Consider the following 19,278-nt stretch of genomic DNA (forward strand, 5'->3'; position numbering starts at 1 on the left):
TCAGCCATTGGCAATTGCACTGGGGCGTTCTCTACTCCATCGTTTTTGCTCACCATGCCACTCTAGACAAATCCCAGCCTTATGCAAATTAGTAACAAACCTGCTCCTCATGGGAACAGTCCATCCTGAACTGCCAGGCAAGTCCCCCTCAAAGGAACCACAATCCATCCAGAGCTGTTTTGACCCATGTAGGTCTCATCAGTGAGGTATAGCCTGAATCCTACGGCACAGTGAACAGGTCTAGGCATACGCATCAACCTTAGGGCATAAACTGCAGCAGCAGCCTGGTGATGGATTGAATGCTTGAATTAATCTCAGCCACTGGCAATCGCTTTTGGCCGCATTCCAGTCCATCTTTTCGCCCACCTTGCCACTCTAGACACTTTCTGCTTTGGAATGACTTCTGCACAGGAAGAACAGGACAGAGAAAATCCAGAAGAACACGGACAGGAGACAAATGAGGACCTGCAAGATGATCAGACAGAGGGTTCAAGATCGCTACGAGAATCCACTTTCTGGTGAAAAAGAAATATTATCTAAGTATGTGATGTTCATTTTGTTTAACAATAACTGAGCAGAGGGAGTCGAGGAAAATATAACTACTGAATATTCTCAATGCACAAGCACCTTAATGCTTGGCATAAAATGCAGTTCAATGCTGCAAAAAGGAGAAGGAGTGCTGAAAAGGCACCTACATCTTCAGCAATGCAACAAGTCATCGGTCGTGGTGAAACACTGCAGAAGATATCCTGCAAGAGGCCCAAGAAGAGATTGATCCTTGCTTTGAACTGTGGGTTTACATTGCCCGCTGCTCCACAAGGTGATCTCTTGTAGATAAAGTCGAAGAGCACTGTAAAATCAAGAGCTTTCTTCACCACAAGTGCATAAACCATTTTATTTAATCCAGTTATTTTCCCATTCTTCAAGTTGCCTTTTTGTTTTCGAATAAAAGTAAAAACCGAAAAATTGAAAATCTTTTTAATAAGGACAACTGTTCTTTTTAGCGCACACTTCTGTTTAAAAAAGTGAAAAGAAAATATCTTTTTTGTTTTGTATATCATTAAAAGTGAGCGACAGTGAGTGGTTCTGCTGGTTAGAAGAGATGAGCGAATGAAATGAGAGTGTGAGGAAGTGAGTAAGGCGGATTGCGCAGAAGGGGCCTAGCTGCAGGGTCTATATTCTGGCCAACCTCCATCACAGGGGGTCAACTTCCACTGTGCACTGCCTTAAATATATTTATATTCCTACCATGACCATCTAAATACATGTGGCCCAATAAAGCAGGTTATTTAAAGTGCGTGCACGAATAACTCAAAGAGTCACACATTAATTACAACAGTGAAAAGTTAAAATTTCTTATTATTACCACTGTACAGCCAAACTGACATGAGAAAACAACAGTTTCCTGCTTCACAGGCTGCATGTTACCAAATGACTTCACACCAGGAAACAACTCTTCTAGCTGGCATGAGGCTTCTTCAATGTGATTTTACACATCCCTTGCAAACTGTTTTTGGTTAAATATTTTTTTTTATTACAAATATACATGAAAAAACTCAATGGCATAAAAAAAATGCAGACATGCAGATTGTAATATGCTATTTATTACTATTATTGGGGCAGGGGTATCATGGTGACCTCAAGCTTCGCCTCTCTTCAGACATGGCTCCTCCCTACACTTCACAGTGGTAACAACTAGCTTATAGTACACTGAACATTGGGGAGAGAAAGAGCGCAATCATGGGTATTGATTCACCAAAAGGCCATAGGTGACATCGCAACTCAAGCTATTTGTTCTCTATTTAACGTTTGCAAATCAGTAGGGGGAATGCCGATAGAAATATATTCTAAGCAATGTGTTCCTATTGCTAGCTATGGGAGTGGAATTTGGGTTTATGGTGATTGTCGTTAATTTCAGGTTGTGGAGAATCGCCTTTGTGGCAGTCTTTCCTTCTTCCTCTTTCAACCCCCCCATTATTTTTGGCATGAAGACATGGCCTTGCCGTATCTTGAGGATTCCATTAAGATGGACCCCTTTTGTTATGGCTATCTATATTGAATAACCCCAGGGCTTCTTTCACTCATAACATAATCAATGATTAGGTCGTGGATATCCCATGGCTCACTTATGTTGAACTTAAATGTTACTAGTTTGGGTAAATTCACTTTATTTGTAATCCTTTGAGGCGGACAAGAATACTGTGAAGCATATGTTTATGGAAAAGAGTTGTGCTAAAAGGGATAGCTTAGAATTAAGCAAACAGCGTGTTTGGAATTATTCCACTTTAAAAATCAGTCCTGGCCTAGGACCTTATTTAATGTATGTGGCTAATATTGGGGAAAGAGCCCTATTGTTAGCGCTGGCTTCGTATGTGTTATGCTGTGTTTTCCGCGGGGCTAATTTGGGAACTTGGCAGAGAAGAAATGTGCTTGTGATAATGTTTCTGCCTAATCCTTGTTGCACTTTATGATATTTTGTACACTCTATACATCTTTTAGACTTCACTAATTATTACTTTTTAAAACTCACAATTGTAAGCAGTGCAGTGTTGCCCTAAGATTTTTCCAACCGCTACCAGGCACTGATGTATGTTTCAGAGTGGGTAGTTTTTTCAAGGCAGCTGTGTCATATTGTAAAAGTCTTGATTTTTAAACTGTACTATTTTTTGCATTATTTTACTGATTGTTGTGTATGATCCTGTATACTGTATGTTTATCTTTCTTGACTCTCAACGGGATTCGAATATAGAGAGAATTGAATTGACATCACAGCTCTTTTGATATCCAGTGACAGTTCGCCACTTGTCACGTTGCTCCTCAACCTTCTCTTATTGGATGGTGAGAGAGAGAGATTGATTTAAAGCCTGAACAATAAAGCTGTGTGCTAAGCCTCAAGTCATGTTCACTTGACTTTCGTGTGCCTAGTCACGCCCACAATGCACAGAGCTGTAGGAAGAACCAATGCAGTGATTTAAGGTTCACCCTGTCCAAGAGGCGAATGGCTTTTCTGTAAGCGGGGCGCTGCTTCTCAAGGTGGGGCACTGTTTAGTCTGTGTTCTGTACAGCAGCCCTGCAAGCTATGTTTGAGCAATCGTTGATGGGTGTCTTCCAACCACACCCTTAGCGTGGGCTAACCTATTGCACGCACGTTAGAGGGAGAGGCCACCATTTGCAAAGACGCTTTAACTTGACAAACGGCTTTAGATTATGACACAACACTGCACGTGTGTTGGAACTGTTCACATCGAACATTTGTTTGCAATGAGTCACCTTAAAGTGTGCAGTCCTACACTCTGATGCAAGTAGTGCCCACTCAAAACACTGATGCCAGCTGTGCTGAGCTATCAGGCTCCAGCACATTGACGCAAGCTGTACCTACCTACTGAGCTGCCTCCCGCTTCATCACACGAATACAAGCTGTACCCAGCCATCTTTCCTTCACTACAGCTTGAGACAAGCAGCAACCATTCAGCTGTTTATAGCCCCAACACATTGATGCCAGCTGCCTCCACTGAGCTACCATCAGCTGAAACACATTGATGCCAGCTGTACCCACGGAGCTACCATCAGCTGCAACACATTGATGCCAGCTGTACCCAAGGAGCTATCCTCAGCTGCAAGACATTGATGCTAGCTGTCCCCACTGAGCTACCATCAGCTGCAACACATTGATGCCAGCTGTACCCACGGAGCTACCATCAGCTGCAACACATTGATGCCAGCTGTACCCAAGGAGCTATCCCCAGCTGCAAGACATTGACGCCAGCTGTCCCCACTGAGCTACCATCAGCTGCAAGACATTGATGCCAGCTGTCCCCACTGAGCTATCCTCAGGTCCAACTCGTTCCTTTCAGCCGTATACACTCAGCAATCCTCAGCCCCAACACACTGATGACAGCCCACCCTGCTGCTCGACTTTGAACTTACCTGCGAATTTGATGTGGAATTTGTTCTCAGGTTTCAGAATCTGAACATACAGGGGGCAGTTTGGAGCAAAATCCTTAACTGCCCAGGCCCTCAGAATGGTTTGATGATCCTAAGTGAGAGAGAGAGGAAACACAAAAGATTTCAGTGCCACGAGGAAGACTTGAGCGGCACCAGAAAAATTCATCAAAGCAGGCCACAACACTGTACTCAAGCAGACACATCAAAGCATGCTGGGGTAGTAGGACAAAAGTAACCCAGACGGCATGCAACACCATAACGGAGGGGGAGGGGTTGTGGCCTACCGTAAGGGGTGACGAGTAGAACAAATGTGCAATATGTTGATATTGAGCTCGGAGGCAGGCAACAGAGCTCAGTGGGTTGAGCGACTGTTGCAGATATCTTTATGATGTTGTTAATCAGAATCTCATATATAGAAATATTGTCTGACAAATATTATATCGTCTACAAACATGTTCTATTATGCACCGATTTTCCATTGCTATATCCAGTGGGGGGCAGGAAGACGATATTGATCACAGACAATATTTTGACAATGACCTTGATCCCATCTACGCCCAGTAGGCAGCATGCAGATCACAGACTTAATCCAGCACGTCCAAACACAACCGTTTATCTTTTCACTGCCGGCTGAATTGTGTTTTTGGTGCCAAAAGAAAATGTGTTATTATTTCACATCAGGCTGAGCCTCATTTAATTAACCTTGGAGGGATGAAAGGCTAAGGTGACCAGCTATTTTTTGAGCTTGCAACTGACAAGAAGACACAGGTCGCTGCAGCAGGAGCTCACCCATTGAGCTATTGCCTGCATTCAAGCATGTAACCTGCAAGGTGCACACTGATCTATGCACGAGGCACATTAACCCACTTAGTTATATAATCAGGATAGGAATATCTGACCAGCGGTTAGAGAAAGATTTCTGTAGCAGGCACATAACCCACATTGCTGGAACAAAGGCCTCACTCTATCCCCCAAGGTTCAATCATAGATAGGCCTTCGGGCCTCCCGCCTCACTTGGCACAACCCTAATGGGAGTAGGGGTAGCCTTTATCTGATATATGATGGAGCTAGGGGGGAAGACCTCGGAGGCACAGAGAGGGCCCTCATCATGGAAACGGGTCCACTTAAACTTGCCACTGCCAATGTATTTGAGAGGGTCTATATTTTGGAGTGTCAGAGCTGAAAACGGCTCTCTTTTCACTAAAAGTGAGGACCTGGCTCCAAACTGGACAGCTACCAAAAGTACAGAAGTATGGACCACAGCACAAATACAACACCATTGAGGGAACGTACAGCAGCGACCCGATCCATGTCAAACCGGTTACTGAGGATAAAACAGGCCTCCGCATCGTCCATTCTTCAGCCGGCCAATAGGAGAGAAGGGAAATGCGACAGGTGGGAAACAATTTGGGGTTGAAAGAAGAGAAGGGGGAAGAGAAAAGAGGGCATATGTTAGTGGTGGTAGAGAGCAAGCTGGAAAGGGAGATAGCTCTTCCTCCTAGTGAGAGAGGTAGTAGGGAGCTGAGATATGCCCCATATATGTGAGCATCGTTGGTGTTATGGTCACCTGCCCCTGGTCCACACATGCATTTGAGGCTCTCACAGGGATGCACACGCTAAGACTAGTTTAAGGTGACCACCTCCCTCTGGGTCATTAAGCACGCTATTTCCATTCCTCACCTTTCACGTCATAAATTAATGAATTCTAGTTATTGCAGTCATGTTTAGCTTCAATTGAACTAATGAAATTAACAGACCTGAAAACCATGATTTATCAGAGAAAAGTTCAGGATCGTAGACAGTGTTCCTAATGACCTTGAGACAGGTGGTCACCCTAGCATGGTTGGACACCCCTAGTCCTTGAGGACTGCAGAGGTGTCCTGCTTCCAGGATCCTTGTCGTGAATATTTCTGAGATCATTTTACATACAATAGATCTGAATAAGAATCATTTGCCTATTGGTCACTTAGAGTCCACCATAAATGAGTTCCTGACCAAAGATCCTAAGGTTGCGTTGATTGATTAAGAGGAGGGTGAATGGCCAAGTTTCATGTGGGGCCTCAGCTGCCTTCACTATTGCAAACCTGTGACTAAGAGCTTATATTAACAGGCTGCCGGTGATGGTAGCAATGTCCTTTATCAGGCAGGGCAACCCCTATTTTATGTCTCCTCCAGGTTCAAAGAAATATAATGACTCTGCAGCTCAGGGAAATTGATTTTTTGTTTTTCTCAAACAACATCTATATTGGGAGTCTTAAAACCTTGTTTAAGAAAAACAAAAAGAATGGCAAGCGGGCCACAAAAATATGACATCCGGCACTGAACGGTGTGTGCCGGTCACCTGCCTCACTCGTGAATGCACTGCAGGCACAGATCTCCACCGGTCGGGCAGGGTTTTCTAAATATGTCAGGTGATCCTCCGTTTGGTAGTGGAGGTAAAGGTTTATGCAGAATTAGCTGCCTGCCTTAGTCTAAAAGACCCTCTTGTTCATTATCCTGAAAATCCTACAGATTTTCAGGCTTCATGGGTTGGGTTGAGCGCTATTTACAACAGCAGAATTTGTTCTCCCTATTTTTGACACAGTCTAGGCTATTCACAAAGGTAACTTACACTTGTAGGTAATTTACACATGTAATTTACTCTTCCACTTTTGATAATGTTTACTACTTTTGTTTAGTCACAAAATTTGAGTGTAAAGTTACGCAAAAGTGTAGACTTATACGGATCCACCCCTGAAAAAGGGGTACAGCCAAATTTAAGGGTGTAAGTTATCACTGCCAGAAAAGAAACTATAGTAAGTCCAACACCACCCGTGGTCAACCTCTAATACTACGAAAATAATGGAGACAGGGGTTTACAATAAAACCCCATATGAAATAATGTTAAATGAATTTATTTACGCTAGAAAAAATATAAATAATGTATTCTAATGTTAAAAAAACATTAAAACATAATATTCATTATTTAATCATAAAATACTTTAACAAACTTTTTTGATTAAAATTAATGCCACATTAACTATTAAAGTATAATTAAGCTACTTTTACTTCATTCTATATACCACTTTTCATAATTATTAATTGATAATAAAACTATTCTTTATTTTATGTAGAAATTTTATTTTTTTTAAACTTCAGAAAAAAATATATAATTTAATATATTTAAATTAATTAAAGATTTAATAAAAAATTAAGTTAATAGTTCTGTGGCATTGTTTTTCTTTACTTTTAAAATTAATATATACAAAGTAATTTACAATCATATTTAATATAAAAATATGTATACTCATTTATTTTAAAGTTATATAAACCTTATACATTTTCCATATACCTCACCATAGGGGGCTCTTCCAGCATGACTGCGGAGTCTCCCTTTGGTAAAGTATAGGGGGGGGAGTGTATTTAACTAAAAAGAAATACTACTAAACGTACTAAACATACTAAAAAATGCTGTATATGAATAGGCCCGAATACACTGTGCGCCAGCCAGTTTCCAACTACAAGGACTGTCAATTGCACAGCTATGACCCCCAAACCAGACTCTATTTTTAAAGAGCAACATATTTCAATATACTGCTCGTAAACCCAATAGTTTATTATGGTATTTACCCTATGTATGAATAACTTACTAGTAAGCTCAGGAATGGGTTGATAACAAGCATATCTATTCTTTGGTCCTGCTGGTGACACATAGGATACTTGAAAATCTGCACTTTGGGCAGAATATATGGTAAGCTGAAAGTCATCAATCTTACTTCGTGAGCTGTATGCAGAAAAAAGGCATAGAGGACATCTCATTGAGCCGATAATCAAAGGTGTGCAAAACTATGAATTTGCTTCCAAGAATTTCATAAAATTATCATCAAAGTTTTTGTTAATAATTGTGGCAAATAGTTTATAAAAAATATTCATTTGTATAATTTCATAACATTGTTAATTTCACTTCATTACACTCCCCTACCAAGACCATCCCATATACACCCTATGAGTTAATATTTCCAGTCCTGTTTCTGAATGCTTTATTTCTCTTTCGTATTTTGGAGTTTTCTGTCTGCTCTGATTGTCAGAGAGTTTTCCCTACAAGTTAATTTGGACGTTCTTCCTTTATGAGTAAATGAATACCTCTTCTACTTAATACCTTCAATAAGTCATTTAATTCTTCAACAATTACTTCCACTTAAATATGTATATATTACAGGTATATATCCTCTTGGACATCTTATAATCTAAACCTTGCAGCCTCTTCTATTACTTCTTAGGGTTTACATTAATTAATGACAATATTCACACTCTTTTTCTAGCGCCCGTGGTACATGAAAACAGGTACATTTTAGGTTTTCCAGAGCAGAGTGAGGCAACAACTTTACAGAAGTGGCAGATAGTGTTTCAGTCAGAGAGGCAGGGGTTGTAGGAAAGAGTTTCCCTCCCATTCAAAAACGTATTGATTAGAACTAGCAGAAGACACAGAGTCTGCACAATTTCAAGGACTGGAGGGAGTAAATCTGGGGTTGCAGCTCCAAGACACCCTCGGGTATTCGTGCGCTTTATAAATCCCATTAACATATGAGAGCGAGACCATATAGGCATCTGTGGGAGAAACACAGATTCTGGTTGTGCACTCAATAGGAGAACCCAGACTGTTAGGGATATTTAGAAATACTTTGGCCTTGATTATGAGGGCCCCAATTTTGGATGTGATATTTATTGAACCAGGAACAACCTGACACCTCTTTGTTTGGAATTTATCAGCTGCGCTAATTATTGGCTATTCCAAACGGTGTTCCAAAAATGAGTTATAACATGAATTTTGGTGCTTACCGCACCAAAATCTGCATGTACTGATATTTGCAAAGAATTTGCTTGGTAATGTGACAGGCAGAAAATTATCAATAATCAAACAATAGGCTGCAGGGCACGCTGGACTAAGAAAATACCAATGCAGTGAGCATCTCTTTTCCAAAGCTCTTGTGTCAAACAATGATTTGAGATCTTGGTCTTACTCTCAGCTAGGCATGCGAAGAAGGCTATTTAATTTATATTTCCTTCTATAATCATTTGGTTAAAAGAAGAGCATTTTTTACTTTTTGAGAGGTATGCTGCGGAGCAGCCCTACAGCAAGACTCTAAACGTATATGGCAGGAAGCCAAATCCTTTTTTTAGGTGTGGCCTTCGACAAGACCTTTTGGTTTTACTAAAATTATATACATAGTTTACTTAGTAGTATCAACTTTCAACAAGCCCGCGTCATCCTTTGGACGGTTGGGCTATGTCATTCATATTTTTCTGCTATACACTACAGCATACTTCATGTGGCAATGGGTCATCCCACGCCAGCTATTGGCTAACTTCTCTGTGAGTGACAGCATTCTTTTCTTCCAAAAGGAGCACATCCACACACAAGGTAGTTCCTTTCAGTATTATGGACTACTATGGCAATGTGTGCACTTTGAGATCAAAAAAATTATTTTTGCTTATAGCTATCGATTTTTTTCACATTGGTAAGGGCCAGGCAGTTTTCCAAACAATAAATGTTACCGAAACTATTAGAAAACCAAACAAACAGTGATAAAGCCAAAGGGCTGGTAGCCAACTTCAGACTTATTGGCTTTGCCAATGTGTCTTTAACTGCTGCATCCTGCGATGCTCGTATTTGCTTTAAATATTATGATTGCTGCAAGAGGTGGTACACTAGATGGCATCTTGAGAACAAGGAGGTGCTGGCTACACTTGATAAGATTTTTTAATCCCCAGCTTTTCCATGGCATGCAACATTATAAATTTATCTTTTGGGGTAGTCTGGGAACACTACTGTCATGTACTGTAGGTAGAGTTGTACATATGTTTTTCTCACAATCTTTGCATATTCCTCATGAAATTACAAACAATAGGCTCTATATCAAGGTAAGGAGATGTGAAGTTAAGAATAATAAAATTGTACTCGAAGACACGGCCAGGCATGGGTTCCGAGTTCAATGTGCCACCGGAACCAAGCTACACATGGCTGATGAGCCCCAGTCAGGGTGAAACCAGACAAGTGTTGCTTGAGTTCTGGTTTCGGGAGGGCATGGCTTGGCAGTTCAGGCTAGACTGCTTCCAGTGGAGCAGGGTCAAGATTGATTTGCATATAGATAGTTCCAAACTGAGGGAGCATGGTGGGCAAAAGAACAGCGGGTTAGAATTGCCAGTGGTTAGATTGCCAGTGTTTAGACTTATTGTAAGTATCTTCCCATCACTTTTTGTGTGTTTGCAGTGAATCTGTCCTTACATATATGTACTCAGCTAGACGATATGGTGCTAGACAACATTTAGCATACAATATTGTAGAAGGTCAATTTTAAGAACTAAGGGCCACATGTATGAAAGTTTTTTGCATTCACTAATGGTGCGATTCAGTAAAATCGTCCTTTTTGAATACAAAATAGCCTTTTTATGATGTATGAAAGTCTATGTAGTCGCAATTTTAGGTAATCGCAAATATTGCGATTGCCTATAATTGAGACTACAAATAGGTAATCGCAAATTGTGATTCCCCTAGCACATGTATGAAGCCTTTTCCGAATGCAAATTGTGTATTTAGGAAAATGCAATTACCATAAACTTCAAGTCGATGGTAACCATGTGCAAACTTAAATGCACAAAACTGCATTTTTGAAAGTGCCATGTAGTGTGTTTTACAGGTGTATATTAATTTTTTTGGGGTGGGGGTACTTCACGGGGTTCTTAGGCCCCCGGGCACCCTTGACTGTGCATTACCTACTTTGCGATTATCAATCAGGCAATCGCAAATCAGCTAATGCAAAACCATTTGCACCTATGGGCCTTTCGGCCCATAGCAACAAATGGATTAATATTACTATCGCTATTAGGTAATATTAGGGAATTGCCAAATCTTTGGTGATTCCTTACATACATAGCATTTTGCAATTTCCAAATAGCGATTTGGTAAAAATCGCTATTTTGTAATCGCAAAATGCGTATTTAATACATGTGGCCATAAATAATGTAGTTCTGAGTCAGTTGTCACAATGCTTTTAGCGTTGCATATTCCTTAATTTGATAATTTTGTACGGTAGTGTAGTTTGCTACATGCTTGTGCTGTGAGTGCCAATCCACCTGCGAGGAAAAACAAAGCGTGATATGCACTTGTGACCATTATGTGAGGTAGTGTAGTTTGGTATATGCTTGTGCTCTAAGTGTCAAGGCACCTGCGACTAAACGCTAGGCCTGGTATGGACTTGCATCCAAAATTCTTACGAGCCACCTGTTACAAGGACAACGCCAAGTACAGGAAAAGCTATTGCGAGGTGTAGATGAAGGAAAACTATGAAACTCCGTGACCTATGTGAAGACCAATAGTTGGGTACTCTGCAAAATATTGTTCACACACTAAACCTTTGCACACCACTACTGCCATGTGTTTTTTTTATTGCTTGTTAAAGGGATTTACACAGGAACAGCTAGTAAAAGGGTAGAGCTGGGCAAATGGCTGCTTATTTTTTAAGAAAGGCAGAACTTAATACCAATCCATTCATCAGGAGGGGTCTAAATTACAAGAGGTAGATCAGGGCAGTCAATCTTTGGGGAGCAGGAAGTATTTGTGGGGACGAGCTGACAGGCCCTGGACTCGAATTCAAACAATGTGGAGATGGAAATGTGTCCTCAGATTCTTTCAAAGAACATTTTTTATCTCTTTGACTCCTAATTGTTGCAACTTCAACGATTAATTCCTGAGGGGGTTCAGAAATGGTATTCTGTGTGTGAATTTCTATTATTTTAAATCAGTATATTCATAATTAAATGAATATAGTTTAACCTATTTTGAGAAAACCACCAATTGCAATGCATTTCTGCTTAGTGCTAGCGTAGTGCACCTAGATCTCTTTGCTCTTCCAGGTGGAAGCAAATGCTATCAAGCAGCGAGCCAGTGACTGCTTACCCACAGGTAAACTATCCTCTTTGTGAAGTGCCAGGGACAGCTTGAGACCTCTAAGAACAAGGATTGCTGTCTAAAGCGAGGTAATGATAGACAGGGCCACGGGGCACTGATCACAGGTGGAGGGTTCGATGCGCAGAGAGGTCTCCATCCACAGAAGGTAACTTTACTGCGGCTTGTGTTTGAGAGGACCAGTATGTGAAGCCTGCAGCAGACAAGGTTTTTAACAACATCTTCAAAAGATGCAGCAGGTCAGAAAAGGTAAATGGAACCAAGCAGGCTTGTCAAAAGGACAGCTGGCAGGCCGAGCGGCTCAAGGTCCTGGGATAGTACCACTAAACTTCACTCTAGATAGTGCGACGGTTGATGGGTTCTTGACCCTCCACAACTCAACAATGTGTTTTGAATGTACACATCCACGTGGCTGATGGAGTGCCATAACAGGATGCTGGCAATGTGTTCAGCTCCTCAACACTTCCTTGTCCCTGTCCTTATTACTACAGCTGCGTTCACCTCCCCGTAGGCATCTTGTGACCTAGCTAAAACCAAAACAGTCCTTATTCCACTCCTCTCCACTCTCCTTAGACACCTCCCCACACAAAGTTTGATGATAGGGGTAGATATCAGCAGTTCTTCCTATGTTTTGTGCTTGCTCCTGCAGACTGTGCCATGTGATCCTGGCTGATCCAGGCACTGTTACCTAGCATTTCTTTTCTATTATTTTCCTCATGTTTTACCTGCAGTACTGGTTTGTTTTTTCTGTCATGCTTGAGGTTGACTACCCTCAGTCTGCCTTTTATGATACTTTTTGTACTGGAGTTGCACTTCTGCTCTTTCCCTTCTCCTCGGTTAGGCTGAGGAGACTAGTGGAGGGTGGCACTGTTCTATTCTTTGCTCTTACCTTCAGCTGTCCTTCTCTTAGCTGAGTGGATGAGCAAATGTTGGCGAGTTCATTCATAAGCGCTTTTGCTTGTTCTGCTGCAGCGGGTTGATTCCGTGGTTGATTGGCTGCTGTTTGCCCATCTTTCTTTCAGACAGGTTTGTCCCCTGGTCTCGCTGAGGGCGTGGTTTTGGTGAAGTTGTGAGGATCCTGCCTCTAGTTTGTTTCCACCATGCCTTATCATTGTGTACCCTTGTATGTTCTCAAGCCATCAGATGGTTTTGTTTGGGTTTCTAATGAACAATCTTCTTGTTGATGCACTTATTTGGCTCTCTTACCCAGTGCAGTAGTATTACAGCTATGTCAGGACATATAGTGAAGACTGCCTCTTTGTAGGCCTCACTTCTAAGACTATGGGTTGATCTGTGCTTCATCCTGGATCTGGTCTTGGCTGTTGTCTTCCTTGGATCTTTTGTCAGGACACCTAGGTGTTGGGTCTGGCTTTCTCTTTGTGGCTTTCCTTTGTTCATGTTGATGGCCAGTTACTTCGTGTTCAGGCTTTTTCGTTTCTTTGGTTGATTCTCCACAGTTTTCCTTTTCCCATACTAGGCTTGAGGTGGATACCTCTGTTCTGCCTAGGTTGGCCATGGCAAGACTGGCCCTCTGCTCAGCTGTGCCAGTCAGCCTTTTTTTGGCTGCTCCCCCCGTTCTCTACTGTGAAGAATGAGTTGTGGGTACTCAGTGGTCTCTGCCTGGTGGTTCAGTTACCTGCAGCTGTTTTCCCATCTGCATTGCATCGGATGTTATGTGATGTCAATTAGTATAGCTCACTAAACACCAGTGAGGTTATCCAGGTGCTTGAGCACTGTGTAGGCATGTGGTCCCTGTGGAGTTATGCGAAGAGCCAGGTCTTCAGCTTCTTGCGGAACTCCATAACTGAGGAGGAGGATCTGATGTGCTGTGGGAGGTTGTTCCATGTGTTGGGTGTAGTGTAGGAGAATAAGTGAGATCCTCTGTTGGCGTAGATGAAGGTGATGCCTTGGGATCGGATAATGCTGGTGAGCGGAGTCATATAGATTTTGAACAGGGTAGGGCTTAGAAATGATCCTTGGGGGACTCTGCTGATCAAGCTCTTGGTCTCCGATGTGAAGGGTGGCAGTCTGACTTTTTGGGTTCTTCCCGTGAGAAAGTATCAGATCTAGCTGAGTGCAGGTCCTTGGATTCTGCACTTGTGGAGTCTTTAAATTAATGTGTTGTAGGAGACAGTGCTGAATGCTGCAGAGAGTTCAACCAGGATGAGTGTCACTGTTTCTCCTCAGTCCAGGATGGTACGAATGTAGTTGGTGAGTGTGATAAGTGCTGTTACGGTGCTGTGTCTTTTTCTGAATCCTCATTGAATGTTGTCCAGTAGTTGGTGGTGTCCGAAGTGGGTTGTGAGTTGCTTGTTGATGGCCCTCTTTATCACTTTGGCTGGGCAGGGGAGCAGGGAGATGAGAGAAGTTGCTTGGTTGGCTTGGGTTGGCCTATGGCTTCTTGAGGAGTATATTAACCACTGCATGCTTCCAGTCTTCTGGGAATGTGGTGGATGTGAGGGAGGTGTTGATGATGTGGGTGGTGGTCCAAGGTTGTTGATGTAGTGAGGGCATAGGTCTGTTGGGGTTCCTTAGTGGATGGTCTGCATGATCATCGCTGTATCTTCTCTGATGGGAGTTTTCCATTTGGTCAGGTGGCGTCTTGGTTGGTGATGGGCAGGTTTGCGATGAGATCGCTGGGGTCTGGTTGGTCTGTGAAGCTGCTGTAGATCTTTGGGATTCTGCTGTGGAAGATGTTTGACAGGTCTTAGCAGAGTTCTTGAGAGGGGATGAAGCTGTTGTTGGATGCCGAAGTTGTGGTGAAGTCCTTGACGATTGAGAAGATATCCTTGAAGCTGTTGAAGCTCCCTTCGATGAATTCAGCTTGCGCTCTTTTCTTAGTGTCTCTCAGTTGCTGGTGGTAGTGTCTGAGAGCAGCTTTGTAGGTGGTTCTGTTGATGGTTTTGTGGGTGGCTCTTCATTTTCTCCCTGGCTGTTTGCAGTGTTGTTTGGAGTCCCGAAGTTTCCTTTGAGTACCAGCTGGCCTGCTTGCTGGTAACTCTTTGCTTGTTTGGTTTGATGGGTGCGAGCTAGTCTACTTCTGAGATCTTTCCCCAACAGTGGCTGGGCAGGTTGACGGTGGGTTGCAGTGTGTTGATTTAGAAGTGGATGATGGAGTGGTCGGTCCATGTGAGCAGTGAGGTGGAGTTATACTTGATGCCATCACTGTGGTGAAGATGGAATCCAGTGCGAGTCCTGTGATGTGTGTTGGTTCTGTGACGAGCTGGGATGTTTTTCAGGTGTTCAAGGAGTGCTGTGGAGCAGGGGTCAGTTCTATCTTCTAAGAAGAAGTTGGGGTCGCAGAGGAATATGAAGGCTTTGGAGTCGATGATGAGAGGGGTGATGAAGTCCGTGATGAGGTTGGTGAAGCTAGCTCACAGTTTCAATGGTCGGTTATTGAGGATTCCGTTCAGGGTGAACTGTTTGGAGATGTGCAGCTGGAAGTGCTGATGTTCCATGAATGGGGTGAAGCTCTCTGTGGACATTGAACACTTGACAGAGTCTATGTAGATGATTGTGAGACCTCCTCCTGGCTTGTGAAGGAAGTCCTGTTGTACAATTTTGTAGCCCGCAAATGTGCTTCTGACTGCTAGCTACTCTGATACAAGCTATGGGAATCTATGAAAGTTCCAATACTGGTGTAAGAAAACAAGTTACTTACCTGTAACTTTGGTTCTCCAGTATTGGTAACTTTCATAGATTCCCATGCGCCCACCCTCCTCCCCTGGGAAAGCTCAGCCTTCAGCATGTTTCGTTATACTGTTACAACAACGGCTACGAAAATCTGAGGCTCTGAGGTTCTCTCAGGAGGGTTCTATGGGGTGCGGCTAATCTGATTGGTTGTTGCATTATGTTGGTCTCTTTTCTTCTCTTTTGAACCTACTGCTATGGTATTTTTTAATTCACCGAGACTCCCATTCCGACGATGGGGAATGATACAAGCTATGGGAATCTATGAAAGTTACAATACTGGAGTAACGCTCCTACCATGGAGTGTGGCACAGAGTGACAACAGCGGAAGGAGATGTATTGAGGGTTGAGCTATCGAAGGCGTGCTGCTGAGTATTGCTCAGGGGTGATTGGACCAGGGTTTGTGGCACTAGGTACGGTCTAAGCTTGGACGGGTGCATACAGGTCTGCCTCTGGTGTGCCTTTGGTGCACGAGCAGTGCAGACGCACACCAGCCACCATTAAATAGGTCCTACGAGGGTATAGGGGTGTACTGCAGAGGTGCGGGAAGAAGAGGCGTGATGGAGACATGGCAGGAAGAGCAGGTAAGGAGTAGGGGAGGCGGGAAAAGGCACATGTGAGGCATTGCGGGGAGCACTGCAGGGAGTGGAAGGCCTTACACAGATGAAAAAGGCACAAGAAAATGAGTGGAAAGGTAAAACAAACACATGGGGTGAAAGAGAAAGCAGGCAGAAAAATATGTGAAAGATTGACAGAAGACAAGTGAAAAGAGCACAAGGCACAAGGGGTGAAAGAGAAAGCAAGTATGGGTGAAAAGATTAACAAAAACGAGTTAAAGAGCACAAGGCACAAGGGGTGAAAGAGAAAGGAAGCAGAAAAATGGGTGAAAGATGGACAAAAAACGAGTGAAAAGAACACAAGGCAAAAGGGGCGAAAGATAAAGCAAGTAGAAAAATGGTAGACAAAGAGTGAGAAAAACAAGTGAAAAGAAGACAAAGGCAAAAGGGATCAAAGAAAAAGCAACCAGAAAAACGGGTGAAACATTGACCAAAAATGTGAAGTGAATGAGCAAAAGTCGAAGAAGGATGAAAGAGCTTTGGCAAAGGCCAAAGTATCGGCTAAAAGAGAAAGAACAAAAAGGAGATGACCTAAAGCGGACAGCAGAACAGAGGGAGCAGAAAGAGCAAGGCTGGAGCCTCGAAACAAAAGAGCTGGGTCTGAAAGGGCCCTGATCGGTTGGAAGACTGGTCACAGGTAAGTGGGAGCTGGGCCTAGGCACTTGCTCTATGGGGTCCGAAGCAACTGCCATTAAGTGGGTCATAGAAAGGGGTAGGCGTGCTGGAGCGGTGGGCAGGGCTGCAGAGGCACAGGAAGAAAGGATGGGAAGGAGAAACGTTAGGAAGAGAAGGTAAGGGGTGGGGTGGGGGAAGAGGGAGGTGGGAAAAGGTACGGGAAGGGGTTAGGGGTTGCGGAAAGCATGGCAGAGGGGGCAGAAGGCCTGAACATATGCACATCTGATGATACCGTATTCTTTTATCTGGTAAATCTTGTATTGTTTCAAGGTTGTTTGTGAATTGAGTTGTGAATTTACTGCTTTGCTTTGTCAATTAGTAAGGAGCAGGATAAGGAAGGCGCGAGGAGATAATGCTCTGATTACTTACCAGTAATCTTCATCAATCCAATTACCCTTTCTTATTCCACTATACAAATCAAACCTTTTCTTCCAGTGGTCAAGACCTCAATCCCTGGTGCTCTGGGATTTCAGGAAGTTCTGCTGATGTGCATCCCTTTTATGGCCTCTTGTGTGGTGAGGGTCATAATGGGGGGTGGAGAGGGAGGGAAGGAGGGCTGTTTTGAGATTTACCTGGGTCACGTGGTGTCCAGGCTGGTGGATACACCTCAGTTAGTAATTGTAGGGACAACAAAGTGTTTTTTGAGTAATTATATGGACATTTGGGAATACTTCTGGGTTATAGGTCAAATATCAGAGGGCAGCTTCCCAGTGACACCAGTCTCTGCCTGCACCACCAGAGTAGATTCCCTTGACTCACAGAGGGAATCAGTCTGTGCATACAGTGGTGACACCTGGTCATATGAAGAACAGGAAACAGTGGTGGTACATAGCCAGGCTCACTGTGCATATGCAGTTCTGCTGCTGTGGTGTTTTTCGCATCATTATGGATTTGCAACAATTTTGTTTCTATCTCAAACGGATAAAAAGTTACTTTAAAAAAATGGACAACTTTCAGTTGCTTACTGCTGTGTTGGATTGTTAAACTAGTACTAAAGAGATGAAATCTGTGCACAAACGGTGCCACCATGTGTAAAAAAAAGTACAAAATCAAATAAAACGATCACAAAATTTCCTGCGCTATGCAGCATAATTTGCCTTTTCCTGCCGCATAATTTAGTCAACCCTGCAGCATAATTTGGTCCTCCCCTGTCGCATAATTCAAGTGGCCCTGAACATAGCCTATTAAAAACATATCTGCATAGTTAGATCATTGTGTTCGTCCTCCAAAGGAAATGAACACATAGTGCGTCAGTAGTAGTTGTGAGCTCTGTCCTGCAGTGTGGGTGCTGTCCACAGTCTGAGGGCAATGTTTAGAGGTTCTGTTCGAGATTCATGTGCTGTTTATACATTGTATTTTTATGTGAAGAGTAGTTTTATGGACAGTGATTATTTATGAGAGGATTCTATTAACCTAGTTCTGTTTAAGAGTGCGGTCACTACTCACATGATACTGCTTTGATAAAAAAACAGAAAACTGACCCTTTGATTTCAATTTCTGATGAAAACATTAATCCTATGGTATTGTTTTGATAGGAAGGTAGCATGAGTACTCAAGATAGGGTATTTTCCTTATCAGCTACCCCGTGCCTGGCACTAGTCCCCCTGTAAGAGTTAAAGTCATGAGCTCACTTTGCCCTCATGAGGTCTTGGTCCTTCAGTGCCGACCCCTGGAGGTAGATGACGCGCTGTGACCACAGCGGGATCTGCAGCACTCTGCGCACCTGAAGGTCCATCTCCGTGGGGCAGAGAATCACAACGTAGTAATCCTGGGCATGGAAGAAACAGGACACATTAAACAAATATATAAAAAAATCTCTAGCAATGGCTGTCTTGGTACAGCTTCACAGACTTTAATGTGCTGCAAACGTCTGAAACAGCAGATTTTTGAATAACCTACCTCAAGGATTAATGACCACAGAAGGATGAAGGGTTGAGGAGTACACCCAGGCAGGTTTCAGACATGTGAACTTGCAGATTACACCCAGACTTTCTGTTAGCAGAAGGTGCATGAACCCCCTGAGCTAGTTAACCAGGATTCTATCCATTGACACACAGTTTCGAAAGAGGTATTTGCAGACGGTACTCTGCTCACTGAGATATCAGTTTCCAGCTGAAATAATACTCTTATTTTACACTAGTGCTTCATTTCTTACAGAAGGAGTGTTTGTATCAAAGCACTTCATTTATTCCTCCCCAGAAATGCTCATCTTTCTTTTCTAAAATTTCATCCAGCTGCTTTCATGAAGGGCACCATGGATAAAAACAAATACTCTTATGTCGTCCTCTAAAGGTTCTCGCCATGAATATGCCGATTGTTTCTTGTGCGTAATAGTTTACGCGATTTACAACCCTATAATATTAGAAAAGGTTTACTTAATGTGCCATTTATAACTCAAACTGATAC

At 42.8% G+C, this 19,278-nt stretch overlaps 1 protein-coding gene across 1 annotated transcript in view; it reads right to left on the reverse strand.

Moving 5' to 3' along the window:
• LOC146833056 (potassium channel subfamily T member 2-like) overlaps positions 1-19,278 on the reverse strand; it is a 783,113-nt gene that overhangs the window by 464,520 nt on the left and 299,315 nt on the right. Inside the window, exons 12-14 of the mRNA XM_085599884.1 lie at positions 18,504-18,640; positions 5,239-5,302; positions 3,928-4,036 (exon numbers count right to left, since the gene is read on the reverse strand). Of these exons, the coding sequence (XP_085456010.1) occupies positions 3,928-4,036; positions 5,239-5,302; positions 18,504-18,640 (310 nt within the window). The remainder of the gene's footprint in view (positions 1-3,927; positions 4,037-5,238; positions 5,303-18,503; positions 18,641-19,278) is intronic.

This window comes from Triturus cristatus, chromosome 4_2 (assembly GCF_964204655.1).
Source record: "Triturus cristatus chromosome 4_2, aTriCri1.1, whole genome shotgun sequence".
Lineage (NCBI taxonomy): Eukaryota > Metazoa > Chordata > Amphibia > Caudata > Salamandridae > Triturus > Triturus cristatus.